Raw genomic sequence first — 16,598 nt, forward strand, 5'->3', positions numbered from 1 at the left:
TAACTTTCTGTGACTTTTAGTTGAACCGATATTTTTTTCTCTTTCTCATTTTCGCATTTAAGGAAACACTTTCTTAAGTAAATATACATTAAATGTAGGACTGCAACTGACGATTATTTTTTATAATTGATGAATCTGTTGATTATTTTCTCGATTAATCGACTACTTGTTTGCTTTGTACAATGAAAAATCTTGATCTGTTTCCCAAACCTGAAAATTATGATATACTTCAAAATATCCTTCAAAGGGATTCAGTTTTAATTATATTTTTTTGTCAAATGAAGCAAAAAAAATCTGAAAATATTCATTTAAGGAGCTGAAAAATTTGATTTTTTTATAATTATTTATAGGAAAAACACTCAAACCCAGTCATCGATTATCAAAATAGTTGGCGATGAATTTAGTAATCGATTAATAATGCAGCCCTAATTAAATGTGAATACACAGTTAACTGAGTAAGTAAAATAATACAATTTATTTATTTATTTTAAACGTGGATATCAGTAATTTTGTCGAACTGAACAGAAATCAATTAGTCCTCTATGCAGACTGTGTTTAAGGCTGCACGAGTCAATAATGTTATTGAACTCAAGAGAGAAGCCAGGGTCAGGTGACCGTAAAAGACACACACACTCTCTCTCTCACACACACACACACAGTGATGTCTCTTTCACATTCTGCACGAGGTTGAGACCGGATTGTACCGCTCTCTCTGTGATCACATCACACTCGTAAAACACACATATACTTGTACAAATTCTCCACACTCTTTTACTCCAGAAGCTACATCCATATCTTGTCTGCCACGAAAAAATGCTGCATGCTTTTAAGATGATCTGAGCGCCCGTCTGTGGCCTGCATGTCGTACACCACTCACAGACACAAACTCTTGTCTGTCTGGACACCACTTTGGTTTTTGGGCCCCGGGTTGTGGAATGTGGCGCTGGCAGTGACACAAGCGGCGTTCCTTCCCCTCCCCGAGTCCTTTACAAGGGGGGGTGTGGGGGGGGGGGGCTCGTCCAGCTGTCTTGTTGTGGCCAGATTCTCAGTACTGTGCTGCGTATCACATGGGGAGGAGATAATCCCAGCGCTGGGTGGATCAGGCTCTGGCTGGGACCCGTCACAGGGCAGAGATGTGCAGCGGCCCCCGATGTTGAGAGAGTGAGAGAGGGAAAGGAGACAGATGGAACAGTGGAACAAAAAAAAAAAAAACAGAGATCTTGCAGAAAACTGATACATTCAGCCAAAATCAGCAGCTTGTTTTGTCTTATTCCCCCAGCAGCCTCACCATTCTTCAGCATTATCTAATCCCTCTTCTGTCACTCTCCACGACTCTCTGCTGCTGAGCTGTAAACTGAAACTGGTTAGCACTGAGCCCTTAATTCTTGTCAGTATCTATTAATTATGGGCCACTTGGATGTTCCAGTTCAAACGGCCCCCGCAGATCTGAGAATGTGTGTGTGTGCGTAGTTTGAATTTGTCAGGAGCAGAAGTCCTCACAGAGACCAAAATCTGGTCCTAATGAGGCAGAACTTCACTATAGTCATGTGGTTAGGTTTATGTAAGGGTTGGGCATTAGATATAGGGATGTGAATCTTTGGGTGGCTCATGATTCGATTCAAAATCGTTTCTCAATTCAACCGATTTGATTCAAACAATTCTTGATTCAGAAATTGATGCAATGTGTAGTCTGTTAATGCAAATTATGGCATCAAAACAATACAGTTTGTATAAGATAATGTGATAATGTGATCACACAAAGGCAAACTTAAGACAAAAGTTAACATTTATTCATTCAAAACAAATAAAAACTTACTTACTGTACAAAATTTTTTTTTTTCTATTATAAATAAATAAAAGCTTAGACTAGCTGCCTTTTTCTCCCAGAAGTTACAAAAATAAATCATCCAAAAAATCATCACATTTTGGACGACATAGTATAGTATGATGTTTTTTGTCAAATTTTGGACCAAAATTTTTTTTTCAAAAAATTGACAAACTTTGGACGACATAGTATAGCATGACATTTTTTTATAGAGTTTTTGTCCAAAAATGTTCATTAAAAAAAAAAAAAAAAAAAAATTTCTGGAAAACATAGTATAGTTTGTCGTTTTTGTCAAATTTTGGACGACATAGTATAGTATGACGTCTTGGTCAAGTTTTAGACCAAAATTTTTTTTTTTTTTTTTTAAATGGTCAAATTCTAGAGGACATAGTATAGGATGACGTTTTTTTGTCCAATTTTGGACCTTTTTTTTTTTTTTTTCAAAAATTGATTTTTGAAGTTTATGAATCGATCCAGAACCGTAGATGATTACAATCGCGATTCCTATGTGAATCTATTTTTTTCCCCGCCCCTAATTAACTAGTTATGGTTAAGGTGAAGTTAGAGTGCCCAAATGAAGTCATTCAAAGTCTCTCTCTCTCCGCCTGTGTGTTTCTGTGCATTACTCAAGCGTGTTGTTGAGAGAGCCTTTACTATCTGGATGTGCCTTTATCATGCACGCGTTTGCCATTAAATAGAGAGAAGCTACTGAATTGATTTAATATGTGGAGTACGTTTGCGCGGTTTCCTTGAAGCGCAATTTATAATTTTGAATTTACCTTAACCATGAGTAATGGTAAAAACAGCAACTCAGGCTCCATCTGTCGCAAAAAAAACAGTTCCTAGCTGCCTAACTGACTAATTAAAACAGCATCCACATGTGTTCAAAGAACAAGAAGTCTATTTGCAAGCCTTATTGATTACTTTAAGGCACACAAATGGAAAGCTGTGTTAGGAGAGGGGCTCTCGATTTAGCTTCAATCTGCCAGGCATAAAATGATCTCACTGTGTTTGCTGGGAAGAATGAGCTCCCTCTGGGCACGCTGGGTAATTAGGTTAGTGGATAGTCGGTGTCAGGAAATTGAAAGACCATCCTAATCGGATTCTTTTGTTTCCAGGGGAATCAGAGGAATTTATACGAGTCACTATAGGAAATCTCCGCACAACTCAATTCCACTTGACCATGTAAAACCTGTTTGCTCTCTCGCCCGTGCGGTCCTCAAACAACTTTTTAATGCAGGCGTGTAAATCCAGCGCAGGAGGCGCTTCTGATGGAGCCTCCGTGTCCTTTGTAGATGGAATTCAAAGATAATCCCAGATGTGTCACGTTTGTATTCTAACTAGGCATTTACACTCCTTCAACTGCTGAAAGGTTACACATAAAGAAATGCAACTGGTGTTCATAATAATATACATGTCATATATTATTTAAAGGTGCCATATGTAAGAATGTGGCCAAAAACGGTTACTACACTCAAATTCAAAATACCGAGGCTTTTTAGGGGTTTTTTTCTCCCCCATTGTAGCTCAGACGTAACCCGTGGTTGCTCGGCAGCTGAGACTCTACTGACTGCAATAATTGGTAGACAGCAGTAGGGGGCGCCACATGCCAAAACATGATTTCAAAACATAAACATGATTTGCAGTCTGCAAAAGATTTTTTTTAATGCGACTATTTTGTCTGTACTGTTGTTGTTGTTGTTGGTGAGTTCAGTTTGTTATATGAACATTATTCCTGAGTCTCTGTTACATATTAGGAGGATTTTATGATATGATTGTTTTAGATTTATTACATAATGCACCTTTAATTACCCTTTTGCTCAATATATACATCATATATGTCATCTTATGCGGTAAGAAATATACTAAAAACTGCTATGTCCTGTATGAACTTATCCAGAGAGTAAATAATTTTATGACTCAGCAAAATATATACAAATCTAAATAAAATTTGCTTCCCAATAAAAAAAAAATATAATAAAAACTACACTACATAAAAAAACATAAACACGGACAATCATTTAAAACCCTCGTTCAACTAAAAACCCTGAACCGGCAAACGCCATGTCGTACAAGTAAAAGCAGTTATTTCTATATTTATTCAACATGTATGACATTTGTTGCAGGTGTGCGTCTGGACAGGGTGAGAGGAGGGCGACAGAAATACAAACGGAGACTGGACGGAGAGAACGGCGCCTACCTCGGCCTCACCATCCCCCCTCCTGCCAAAAAGCCATGTGAGTCACACAGTTGTTGTTTTCTTTTTCATTTTTATTTGATTTTATTTCATGCCATTATTGTCAGTCAATGTGGGTGGTACGCTTTAGTTGTTACATCTTTTTATCTCTTGCAAATTAAAACCGTCTCAACAGACAGAGAAACAGCCCACATTTTTATTCACATTTCCCGTCACGTGAGAACACTTGTCTATCTCTGCATCCATCATCCTCTGACTCTCTCTCTCTCTCTCTCTCTCTCTGTCAGTGACGAAAATCGTTTCCCATCTGTTGGTGGTGGAGCCAGAGAAGATCTACGCCATGCCTGACCCCACCATGCCAGACGGAGACATCAAGGCCCTGACCACGCTGTGCGACTTGGCCGACCGTGAGCTGGTGGTCATCATCGGCTGGGCCAAACATATCCCAGGTACGGGGGAGATTTAACCTTTTTTTTTGTTTTTTTTATTATTAATGTGTGCATTTTTTTGATCGCTGGATGCTGAAAGAGGCGACTGAAGCAGCCACGCGTGAGCCCACATTTGTACTTTAATTTGCTGAAATGAAACCACATGAGATTACCGAAGTAGTTCACAGAGTGACTGTTGCACACACACACACACACACTCACAGGTTCATGCACACACACAGGATAATTAACATCTGCTACTCATCTGCACCAAAGGGAGAAGCCAGTCCCATATTCTAAAATCTAATCAATAAAGAGCAGCTGAAACCTTTGATTTGACTGGGTTGGGTGGGAGAGTCGGGGGAGATCCGCCCCTATGTCAATGTATTCCATTTCAATCCTAGACTTAAAGAAAGCAATCCTCTTACTTACTTAAGGAGACTACACAGGGCCTGTGGTGAAATTGATTTATTTAGGGAAATACTGACGGACTTCCCTGCGCCTTGTTGACAAATTCTTAAATAAAGCTTGTTATGCAAATGGGCGTAGATCTTCTGCTTTTCATCACGATTGAAAAACCCCCACTATTTTTTTAGGTTGGATAAACACAAAGTTGCCAAAGCAGCTTATGAAACTCAGATGTTGTATTTATTATATTTAATTTAAACTCATATAAAACAAAAACAAAATTGACATCTGAAACCAACTATTTCCTTCTGTATGGGGTTCGAAAAACGACATAAATGATTATTCAATTATTAAAAATAAAACAGTCAACTGTCGTGCATTAGCCGCGACGTCTATAAACACAACAGGAGATGTTTTCTTTCCTCGTCGCTGATTTATTTTCAGCTGGCACAACATTACCCACCTGCTCGGGGCTCTGCGCGGCTCTAATCTCTGATTCGCTATCTGATTTACGTTTGACTCTTTCACAATGCAATTTGGACCGGCTGAAAGTATGTTGATCCCGAACCTGCAGTGGAATGAATTTGGCAGAGCGATGATGCCGTGCAGGGCCACTGTGGTCCAGAGCTAACGTGCTGCTGCACAGCTTGTAAAAGAAAAAGAAGGAGGAGCTTCCGTGTATGCATTTTCTTTATTTATTATTCATCAAACACCTTGACCACCAAAAGGAGTCTTGACTCGCTTTTCATTTAGAAAGTGAAAAAGAGGTCATATCAGGCAAAAACAATCAAAATATCCGCTTTAATTATAGCCAGCGGGTGCAGAAATAAATTCATATTTCCTCATTTTACATCCTCTATGTATAACTTATTGATCTTTTATGCAATGATGAATCCAATGCAGACCTGACGGAGCTATTAAAGGGGGGGGTATGCGATGCTCTGGGGACATTTTACCCGGGGCCACCGGGTCAGAGTGTCACCGAGTAACGATTAAGACAAAAGGGGTCCCTACAGTTTAAGCGTCCACTCCCACCATTACACTCATAGACCAGTGAGCAAATGGCCTTAACGATGAGGTAATAAGAGTCATTACCGCAGATCGCTCCGTTAATGTAAAAGTCCTTCAACGCCCAGGTTCGGAGGCCCGCGAGGAAAACGTGGAGCGCTGCTTTCAGCTCTAATGTTATCGCGTTGTAAAGCTGTGCTCGGGACGTCTGTGAGCACAAATTAACATTAAATAAAAGTTCCTAAAACAAAATGGAAACAGTTGTCTGTGCGCGGGTCAGAGGTGTGCAGCTGTTAACGCACACTCGGCGTCTTACACGCACGCATTTGTAGATTTATATTTGACGACGAAAGCATTTTAGTGTCCTCTGGTATTTAATGCTCACTCAGTTCACAGCATAGCTTTCTTTCTCTTTGATTCCCTCCGTCTCTCTCTCTCTCTCTCTCTCTCTCTTGCTTGCTTCCTTGTTCCCCTGCTCCCTCAGCTCTCCCTCTCCTGCTCCTCCTGCTCATGCAGGGCCCTCTAGTCTCATTATTACCTCTGTCTTTTTATTAGGCCCATTAGGGCTCTTAGGAGGCCTGTAATGATACTAAATGAATAGAGAGTGAACTGCTGTCTGTTTTAGACCTCGCTCTCAATGACAGCTTCAAGCTTCACTGCCAGCCACTCAGTCTCTCTGTTTTACTGAACAGGGATTCAATTACTTATCTGTTCTCCACCTGCACGCTACTGTTTCAAAGCCAGAGTGTATTTATTTTCTCCCAACCACCGCCAACATCCTGGTGCGGGGTGTGGAGCAGATTCAGCGGCTTGCATAAATGTATTTAAATCTACAAAATGTCTAATTTTACATCTTATGTTACTTTGACCGGAAACATCTTGGTGTGTTGTTTATTTTTCGTGGTAATTCAGCTTCCGCTGCTCATATTTTCTCTTAAATGACATCAAATAAATGTCAGTAAGTTTGAACTTGTCCTGTGTTTAGCTTATTGTATGATCTTACCATAACTGTGCCGTGAAAAAAAAGTGATAACTAATGCGTTCTGTAAACAAAAGACCAATGTACTGGTGGGACAGCCATAGCTAGCAGTCGCTAATTAGCAGGATTATTTTTTTAATTTCTTTATATATAGTATTGTAATATTACATAATTAAATGAAGTAAGTTCATTCAAATTTGGTGAAGCCAGCTCAAACATTGTGTTTCTCTACATTTTAGGTGTCATAAACAATGATTTCTGAAAGGAATACTTCACATATTTACATTAATGTTCTGTTACTAGAATAGTCGTAGTATTTTTGAAAAAGTGTGCTTCCCAACCTCAGTTTCCCCTGAGTTGAGAAATATCTTCATTCTTTTGTTTGTGTTACGTGCCCACCAGTGACACTTCCTGTTAGCATAACTGTTAGCAAAGATGGCGGACACTGTTTACATTCTGGGAAAGAGGTAGCGCTGCGTGTCACTGGTGGACATGTAACAAAAAAAAAGAATGAAGATATTTCTAAGTCTGTCTGAGAAGGTGACCAGCGAGTTTAATTAATTCCTAAATGTTGTGTTTTCAAAGATGGCGGACACTGTTTACATTCTGGGAATGAGGTCCCGTCCCCCTAAGTGCGGAATTAGCGTTGCGTGTCGATGAAGATATTTCTAAGTCTGTCAGAGAAGGTGACCAGCCTACGACGAGTTGAATTCATTGCTAAATTTGGTGAAGCCAGCTGAAATATATTGTTTTTCTACATTTGAGGTGTCATAATGATATCTTAAAGGAATAAATCACCTATTTGCATTTAGCTTTGTATCACTAGAATAGGGGGAGTATTTCTGAAAAATTGTGCTTCCCAACCTCAGTGTCCACTGAGTTGAGAAATATCTTCATTCTTTTTTTTGTTATGTGCCCACCAGTGACATTTCCTGTTAGCGTAAATGTTAGCAAAGATGGCGGACACTGTTTACATTCTGGGAATGATGTCCCGTCCCCCTAAGTGCGGAATTAGCGTTAGTATTCTTTTAAAAGCCCCCCAAAAAATGTACATTCCACATTTGGTTGCACCTCCTTCCAAATGAATTGTTCCCGTCGTGCTCTTTTGTCGTCACACATGGAGGGAAATTGCAGAAACAGAGACACAGACATAACCCAGTTTGTTCAATATTGTGTCATGTTTGGTCAAACGGCAGTAAATCAGTGGGGTGAAATATTGATATTTCATCAGGAGAGGGTGTGTGGAGGGTGGGGGGGTGAAATCACCCTCCATAACAACACTTAACTCAGCCACCTCCGGGCGACGTATCTGAAGCTGCGGGGCGACCCCCGGGGAGCCGGGAAGTCACTCCACTGCTTCAGTAAATTGAGTGGAGAAAAGAAAAAAAAAGGGCGTGGAGGCTGGGGAAAAGAGACGAATGATGAAGACAGTTGAACTGTGTGTCAGTTCTTAACAAAAATGACGAACAGAAATATGCGGAAAAAAAGGTGAGAATGTGACGAAGTAGCAGCCACTTCCATCACACCTTCAATGGTTGAATCGTTCATTCTTTACAAGTGGTTCCTAAACTCCCTAAAAACACTCCAAGGATTAAACCTATTAATTTTCTCTTTGACGATTTAGGTGAGTAAATTCAACAATTCCTGACGCAGTCTACAGTATCTACATCCTGTGATCCCACACTCCTCCCATCCCCCCCCCCATTAAACATGTACCGGATGTCCTCCATCAACTGTCTGTTTGTCAGATCTGAGGCTTGGATCGATCCCCCCCTTTCGCATTTGGTGGACTGATTACAATCTACTAATCAATGACACCCCCACTACTCTTTTCTCTCTCTCTGCCTCTCATTCTCCCTCTTTCCACCCGCTCCTCTATTTGCCTGATAAGAACCGTCGGGAAGACCTCTTTTTAAGTCAACCTGCCCACGTTCCCGTTCATAAAAGATCACATTTAAAGTAAGCACAGAGTGGTAGGTTAGAGAACCCAATGTCAATAACCACCACCCCCCCCCCTTCCCCTGATGACCTCCCTATTCACCATAGAGCGGTGAAAGGTATTGTGGCAGTTTGGGTGCTTTCAGGTGTCCGTCCGTTTGACGTGGTGTTTGTGGAGGAGAAAGTTGATGGGTGACACCAAAAGGTTGAATACAAAGGAATTAGGAATGAAAGGAGAGGGCAATACGTACTCAAGTAAAATCCTGATTATAAATTGTACTTAAAAAATACAAAAAACACCAAAAAAAAGTATTCAATACAGTAACTTGAGTAAATGTATTTCGTTACTTTCCACCTCTAGTAACCAGAGGCGCAGTTTGTGAACAGGCAAGGCAGGCAACTGCTTGGAGCCCCCAAGCCGATAGGGGCCCACGACACTATTTACAGTATTTTATTGTTCTTTTTTTTCACATACTTTCTAATTGCAAGGTTTCTCCATGTTATTTCTTTCATTTTGAAAAAAATAATAATAATTTGAACTCATACATTTTTCGTTGGTGTCAGATTATTTGTAACATAATGGTTGATGAACACTGGTCGGAAGGGCCCCCTTTGGGAATTTTTGCTTAGGCCCCTACAGACTCTAGAATCACCTCTGCTGGTAACACCCAAAGAACAACAATTATTTTTATGACAGGCAACTGTAAAGCCCAATTTATACTTCTGCGTAAAGTGCTCTGCGTAGGCTACGTAGAGACTCTGCGTCGACGCAGAGACTGTCGAAGAGCCTCTGCGTCGTCTCCGTCTGCACGAAATATTGTGTCCGTCACTCCGTCAAGGGACTACGGAGACGGCAAGAGCTGCGATTGGTCCTCAGGACAGGCTGAGCTAAGCTGCTCTGTGCCGGCTCTCAGTGCGCTCCGGGCGTCCTGACAGAGGCGGAGCTGATCCCCGCCGATAACGCCGCTGCCAAACTATAAATACGTCATATCTATACACATACAGCACATGTTTAGACCCTAAATGGCCAATTTCTCGCCTCAAATTATCTTAAAACTGCGTTCCGTCACACAGAAAAGTGAGAAACGGCCACTGTTTCAACAACAACAGTCTTTCTCTCTCTTTCTTTCTCGGACGCCATTGCTCACTGTAGCCAGAAGCACAACAACCTTGCGCAGCGACCCCTACTGATCGGGCGGGAAATTGCAGCGAGTGTCCGTCACCACGACGCAGAAGTATAAATGCTCGAGGCGTCTCCGTGGTGACGCAGACGGATAACGCATACGCAGTCGGAGAAGTATAATGTGGCCTTAACAGTAATCGGTTTATAAATACAACAAACTGACACTTCTAACATAGTTATAAGACCGTTTCACAGGTGGTAAAATATCAGGAAACCTGATTCATTTCTTAAAAAATAAAGAATCTGTAAGCATTGAGCAGAGAAGAATTAATCCCCCCCTTCTTTCTTTAATAGAATGAGAGACATGGTTGAGCTCAGGCGTGGATTTGTCCTCGCTAAGCGCTGTCCCATGTGCTTGAGCAATGTGTCGCAGGCGAAGTGTTGACGGTTGACGGGTGAAGCAGCCACGGCTCGTGTTTCAAAGACCTCTACACTTGACTGATTTATACTCCTCTCTTAAGCCACCACATACAGTGGTCGCCCTCTGTTTCAAGTGGGACTTCTCCGAGGGATTGAACTACATTCAATACACAGCCCATAAAACACATAGAGGTCTCGGCGTGGGCCGATGCTAGTGTACCACATTAAGGGATCGCTGTCACGCTTTGTCATGTGATTGTACGGTTATATCTCGGGAGAAAATCGGAGAAGAAATAACACGTGTTCTTTTTAATCCCCGCAGGTTTTTCCACTCTCTCACTGGCAGACCAGATGAGTCTGCTGCAGAGCGCCTGGATGGAGATCCTGGTGCTGAGCATCGTGTTCCGCTCGCTGCCCTGCGAGGACGAGATAGTGTACGCCGAGGACTACGTGGTGGACGAGGAGCAGGCCAGGATCTCGGGCCTGCTGGACCTGCACGTCGCCATCCTGCCGCTGGCCCGGCGCTACAAAAAGCTGCGCATGGAGAAGGAGGAGTTTGTCACGCTCAAAGCCATCGCCCTTGCCAATTCAGGTAAAATTAGCCTCCTTGATCCCGCAGTTAGTTCTAAGAAATGCAAATGCTGTTCGGGCAACACACACACAGAGAGAGAGAGGCATCGAGAAAGTCTCGTTTAGAATTTCACTAAGTGTACACTTTTATAAAACGTCAATAAAGAGCTGGAACGAGAGGATACACTGCAAAGTCTTCGCGGTGTCTCTCTCTCTGACGGTGAATACGATTAATAAACTGCAGGTTTTCATTGTGCATTTGAGTCTATTCTTTAAAGAACAGTCAGTAAGAGGTTTAATTAAAGCAGACAAAGGAAATAAAACGACGACAACAACAACAAAAAAGAATGTCAAGCGATTGTCCCGCATCTGCCGAGCCGATCACTTCCTCGATGAAGGATGTCTGATAAGAGGGGGACAAAAAGGTCAGGAGCGCGTTGTTTCATTTAACATCACGTTATGTGTGTGTGTGTGTGTGTGTCTGTACTTTAATGTGTGTGTGTGAGGAGACTGTCACATCGCGCTCTCATTCTCTCCATCTCCATAACAGTGGGCTGCCAGCGCAGCCACAGCCCAGGGAGATATATTTAGCATTTCATTAGGAAAACAGGGGCTGTCAATAAAATGTGTTAAGTGGAGTGGAATGAGCGTCGGGGAGCGACGGGCCTCGTTTGTTCCAATGTGAAGATGCTGTGCCCGTATCGACAGTTTGCTTTTCATGAGGCCCGGGCCCTGTCCCCCCTCCCGTCCACCCCCCCTCCCACTAATCAATGCCTGTTAGGAGTCTTTTCTCCTGCCTGACTGAAAAAAATGAAAAATGCTGATGCCAGAGCTTTAGTCTTCTGATGACAAACTCTCCATGGGAGAGTGGGGGGGGGATAAATGGGAGATGAGGGCCAGAGGGAGGGAGAGAGAGAAGACAGTGATGGAAAGACAGGGATGTAAAGGTAAGGGAGAAGTGTGAGAGAGGAAGGCAAGGGGTTGAGACGGAGGCTCAGGAAGGGCAAGAGGGCAGCTTTCGGCTCGTTTGAACGCGGCCTCGCAAGAGCCGCGGCTCCAGGAGTCCTGTGGCTGTGACAGCTGTGGAAATTCATGGCCATTGATTTTGTAATTAGCAGAGTATCGACGGGGATTGACGCAGGGCTGCTGACGGATTACATGGAAATTGTTTCTTCAAAGTTACTTTTGCATTCCGCCCCCCTAACCTCCTTTAACACACACACACACACACACTGACACACATTTGAAAACATATTCTATCTTTTCCCCACCTCTCTCTCTCCCTCTCCGTCTCACACACCATGCTCAAAACAGCCAAACGAGGATCAGATCGGTATTAACATGAAGGTTTCAAATGAAGAGCGCTGGAACACATGTGCGGTCCACATAGCCTAGTTAATTTCCCAAGATAGAAATGCAATTTACACAGAAGGCGACTGGTAAAAGAGACTTAATCAGTCAGTTAGGAACATAATTAGCCTTGTACTTTCCCTTTTTTTTCTGCCTCATTTACATGTTCGTATACACAGTCTTACACTTTTTTTTTTTAGCGACACAACTTTCATGGCGCGCCTGATCTAATTCACTCGCACGCCTCAATCACTCGTCGGCCGCGTCTGGCCGAGCTCCAGTAATGTCGGCGTGTTTAGGACGAAACGAGGCGATTTCCACGGCGATGGAATAAAGCAAATGCGGGGTTTTTGTTTTGATTCAATTATAATACTGGATTGAATTCCCATTTTGACGTGCGCAGTCGGTTGATGAATTGTGGATATGATGCATGCACAGATTAGACCTGACACTGTAAAGTCTGCCCGGTGAAATTGGCTGAAAGCGAAACCACTGCTTGTCCATTAAAACGCTCTCTGTCTGTGTGTCCTTTGGAGGACAAGGCTGCCTCTGCTTTCTTTTTTCTAACTTGTAGACTTATACATAGATAGCAGTTTTTAATAAGACTCAACTGATTTTATTTTAGAGCCTATACATAAGGGGGCCAACTGCTCTTTCTTATGGAAATGAAGGCCATCTGCTGCCATCATTCAGCTGAACGATATCCTGGTAATGCAGCCATCTGAATTCATTAGCAGGGGGGATGTATGTGGTCCATGATACCAAAAGAAATGAATCTTTTTTCTTTTTTTTTTTTTCTTGTCCCACTGTATATTTATACAGACCTACAGTACATCTCCCTCTCCTCCCTCTCCCCAGAGTCCTGGTCACGCTTAGGCATTTATTTAAGGAGTGTCATTAACCACTAACAAGAGGAAAAACCTCTCTCCAAAATTGCATGTTTGCAAAGAGGAGATGCAGAATTTAAAGCCAGCTGATGCTATACTGCAGAACGCCACGTCGCTGCTGCTGCTGTTGCTGTTGTTGTAATTGTGCTGTGCAATGCACATCGGTAGCGAAATGCATGCTTTTCCTTGAACGCTTTTATTTAAAGGTGCATTCTGTAATAAATCTAAAGCAACTGGTCATAAAATCCTCCTAATATGTCACAGAGACTCAGGAATAATGTTCATATAACATACCACCTACCACCGTCTACCAATCATTGCAGTCAGTAGAGTCTCAGCTGCCGAGCAACCACGGGTTGCCAGTTACGTCAGAAAACTAAACCTAAAAGACCTCGGTGTTTTGAATTTGAGTGTAGTAACCGTATTTGGCCACATTCTTACATATGGCACCTTTAATGAAGTAGCTTTAAAGACATATTAAAATATCGCAAAACAACAACACATATTGTTACATATTTTATTGAATGTTTCCAGTACTTTTTAATCCATACTTTCTTTTTGGTCACCTTTTAATTGCATCATTTTGCTTCACTATCTCTTCTATAAAGGTCAGATTGAAAAAGGATATACTCTACTGTTCAAACGTTTGGGGTCACCTATACAATTTGTTTGAGTTTTCCATTAAAAGTCACACTTTTATTCATCAAATGAGTTGCAAAATGAATAGAAAATATAGTCAAGACATTGACAAGATTAGAAATAATGATTTTTATTTTGCCCTTTCGTCAAAAAAACAGCAAAACTGTTTTCATATCATTGCACAAGGGTTTTCAAGGGTTTTCTAATCATCCAATAGCCTTCTAACGCGATTAGCAAACACAATGTACCATTAGAACACTGGAGAGACGTTTGCAGCTAGAATAGTCGTTTACCACATTAACAATGTATAGAGTGTATTTCTGATTCATTTAATGTTATATTCATTGAAAAGAAGTGATTTTCCTTAAAAAATAAGGACATTTTTATGTGACCCCAAACTTTTGAACGGTAGTGTAATTGTTACTACTTATGGGCGACGGTAGCTCAGTGGTAGAGCGGTTGAAGGTTTTTTATCTTCGATTTCCGGCTCTGCTAGTCTAAATGCCGATGTGTCCTTGGGCAAGACACTTAACCCCACGTTGCTCCTGACGCCTGTATCAGCAGCGTGTGAAGGGATATGAAAGATGAGTGATAGAAAATGTGCTGCACTTAGGTGCACTGTGTGAACGTGTGAGTGAACGGGTGAATGACAAAACTGTAGTGTAAAGCAGCTGCGTGGTCACCAAGACTAGAAAAGTGCTACATAAATACAAATTATTGACGAGTTAAGCAGCATTTTGTCTATCGTCTTGTGTGTGTTCACACCTTCCAACCAAAGTAGAGATAATTCAGGACAAATTCAGGATCCTCTTTTTCCGTCGCCTGGCCGAAAATGGCGAACATTTGCGTTTAGCGTGAATTACAATCGACATTACAACTGTAAATTTTGGAGTTTGGAGTCAGCCTTTGCCAGACTGCATGCCGACGCGTTCCTGAACAAGACACCCGACCCCAAGTCGCTCCTGACAGATGACGGCAGATTTTGAATAGGTATGACGAGACGGAGACAGTGTTGAGTGTAGATTGTGCTGATGAACGTTGGCGAATGGGAAAACCGATCGCGTCAAGTGCTGTAAACTGTAATCAAGACGATTGTAATGTAGACCATTCGTGTCACTAATGGATCACAACTACTTAATACTTAAATGTGGGACTCTGGAGGCCCTATGAGTGGGCAAAGTGTGAAATAAAGATGACTCAGTCATGTTTTTGTGGTCCGCCTCAGTCTAAGTACAGGAGATAAAACACGTCATGTTGACTCTCGCACACATTACTAGAATTGTTGTCTCGCGGAGCTCCGCTTTGTCCCTAAAAAAACGCGAGAGTGCAGGCGAGGGCAATCGTATCCGGAAGTCCGCGAAGTGTTTTAATTCTTGGCTCCACAGTGCAGCACAGAGTTCTACACAAACTTCCAGCCTCAGAGGATTTCCGTGTCCACTGGATACATTTTATATATAACGGCAATGTGCTGGCTAGAGTCGGCAAATTATGGCTTTTCCAAATGCTAACTGGTGTTAGCTGCAGGAGCCTCAGTGATGCTGACGTAGTTTCCTGTGTCTCATTTGCATTTAAAGAGACAGGCACTCAAAACCGAGCGTTCTGAACAGGGCTGTTTTGGCAGGGTGTTTTAACTGCTGTGGTGCTTCATCCTTAAGGTATTTTGACCAAAGCATGTCACAGACATGTTCATTAGGACACCAGGGAACTAGGTTAACTTGGAAGAAAATGTGTATAGTATATCTCAGCAAAAATTCAAAACTGTGCATTTAAAATGTGTATGATCAAAAACCTTCTCTTTCTCCCTCCCTGCTCCAGACTCCATGCACATAGAGAACATCGAGGCCGTCCAGAGGCTCCAGGATTCTCTCCACGAGGCCCTGCAGGACTTTGAGGGCTCCCAGCACCCAGAGGACCCTCGGCGAGCGGGCAAGCTCCTCATGACCCTGCCTCTGCTCCGCCAGACTGCCACCAAGGCGGTGCAGCACTTCTACAGCATCAAGATGCAGGGCAAGGTCCCCATGCACAAACTATTCCTCGAGATGTTGGAAGCCAAGGCTTGACGCCCCCCGGCCCCCGGACGTTCGACAGACGGCTGCATCAGCCAGTGAGAGGCAGCGAGAGACAGCCCATAAAAATAAAGGCAGCGTGCCAATTGACAGGGAGAGGATGAAGCTTTGGACGACCGAGTCATTTTAACACTTTTAAAAAAATCGTAATAAACGTAAAAGAAAAAGAGGAACTTGAGAGGTGCGCGGATATCAACCTGATTGATGTGGGATCACGGCGATGATGTAAATAGAGATGTTGTGTACAGAAATCAGGCAACTAAAGGTCTTGTTATAACCAGAGACCCACTGCTGTATATCACCTGAAGCTTCTGTCAATTTGTTTCTTATCTTATTTTCATCTCAAAAATGAAAGTGTGTTAATATAAATGTCCCTAAAGAACTGTGTGGCTGCACAGTCACATTATGTTTGTTTTTTTGTTTCTTTGATATTTCCTAATCTCAGTTGTTCAAGCAATAGTCTCTAACTGGTCTACATATAATATGTGTACTGTATATTTGTGTGAAATTGCACTGGCTGGGGGGGGGGGAGAATTGTAAGACATATTCTTATATTCATCTTCAAAGAAAAACGCAAAGGTTCTCGACTTCCTCGTGATATATTTACCTCATAGTAGCTTCGTCGGCGTGATGGTTGTAGTCAACTTGGTGCTCAGTTGTTGGGTTGGCTGGTGATCATGGTTCTCTAAGAGTTTGCACTAAGCATCAATAAATAACGTGGCAATAATGGGCGACCGTATGAGCGAGCTTTGTCCGAGTG

At 42.3% G+C, this 16,598-nt stretch overlaps 1 protein-coding gene across 1 annotated transcript in view; it reads left to right on the top strand.

The window, feature by feature from the left end:
- Positions 1 to 16,207, top strand: part of esrrgb (estrogen-related receptor gamma b) — a gene marked incomplete at its 5' end in the record, with an annotated part of 37,333 nt that extends 21,126 nt beyond the window's left edge. Inside the window, 4 exons of the mRNA XM_083898739.1 lie at positions 3,952 to 4,062; positions 4,310 to 4,471; positions 10,649 to 10,918; positions 15,588 to 16,207. Of these exons, the coding sequence (XP_083754865.1) occupies positions 3,952 to 4,062; positions 4,310 to 4,471; positions 10,649 to 10,918; positions 15,588 to 15,832 (788 nt within the window). The 3' untranslated portion in view covers positions 15,833 to 16,207. The remainder of the gene's footprint in view (positions 1 to 3,951; positions 4,063 to 4,309; positions 4,472 to 10,648; positions 10,919 to 15,587) is intronic.
- Positions 16,208 to 16,598: the final 391 nt, after the last annotated feature.

The sequence above is a fragment of the Microchirus variegatus genome, assembly GCF_963457635.1.
Source record: "Microchirus variegatus genome assembly, chromosome: 12".
NCBI lineage: Eukaryota > Metazoa > Chordata > Actinopteri > Pleuronectiformes > Soleidae > Microchirus > Microchirus variegatus.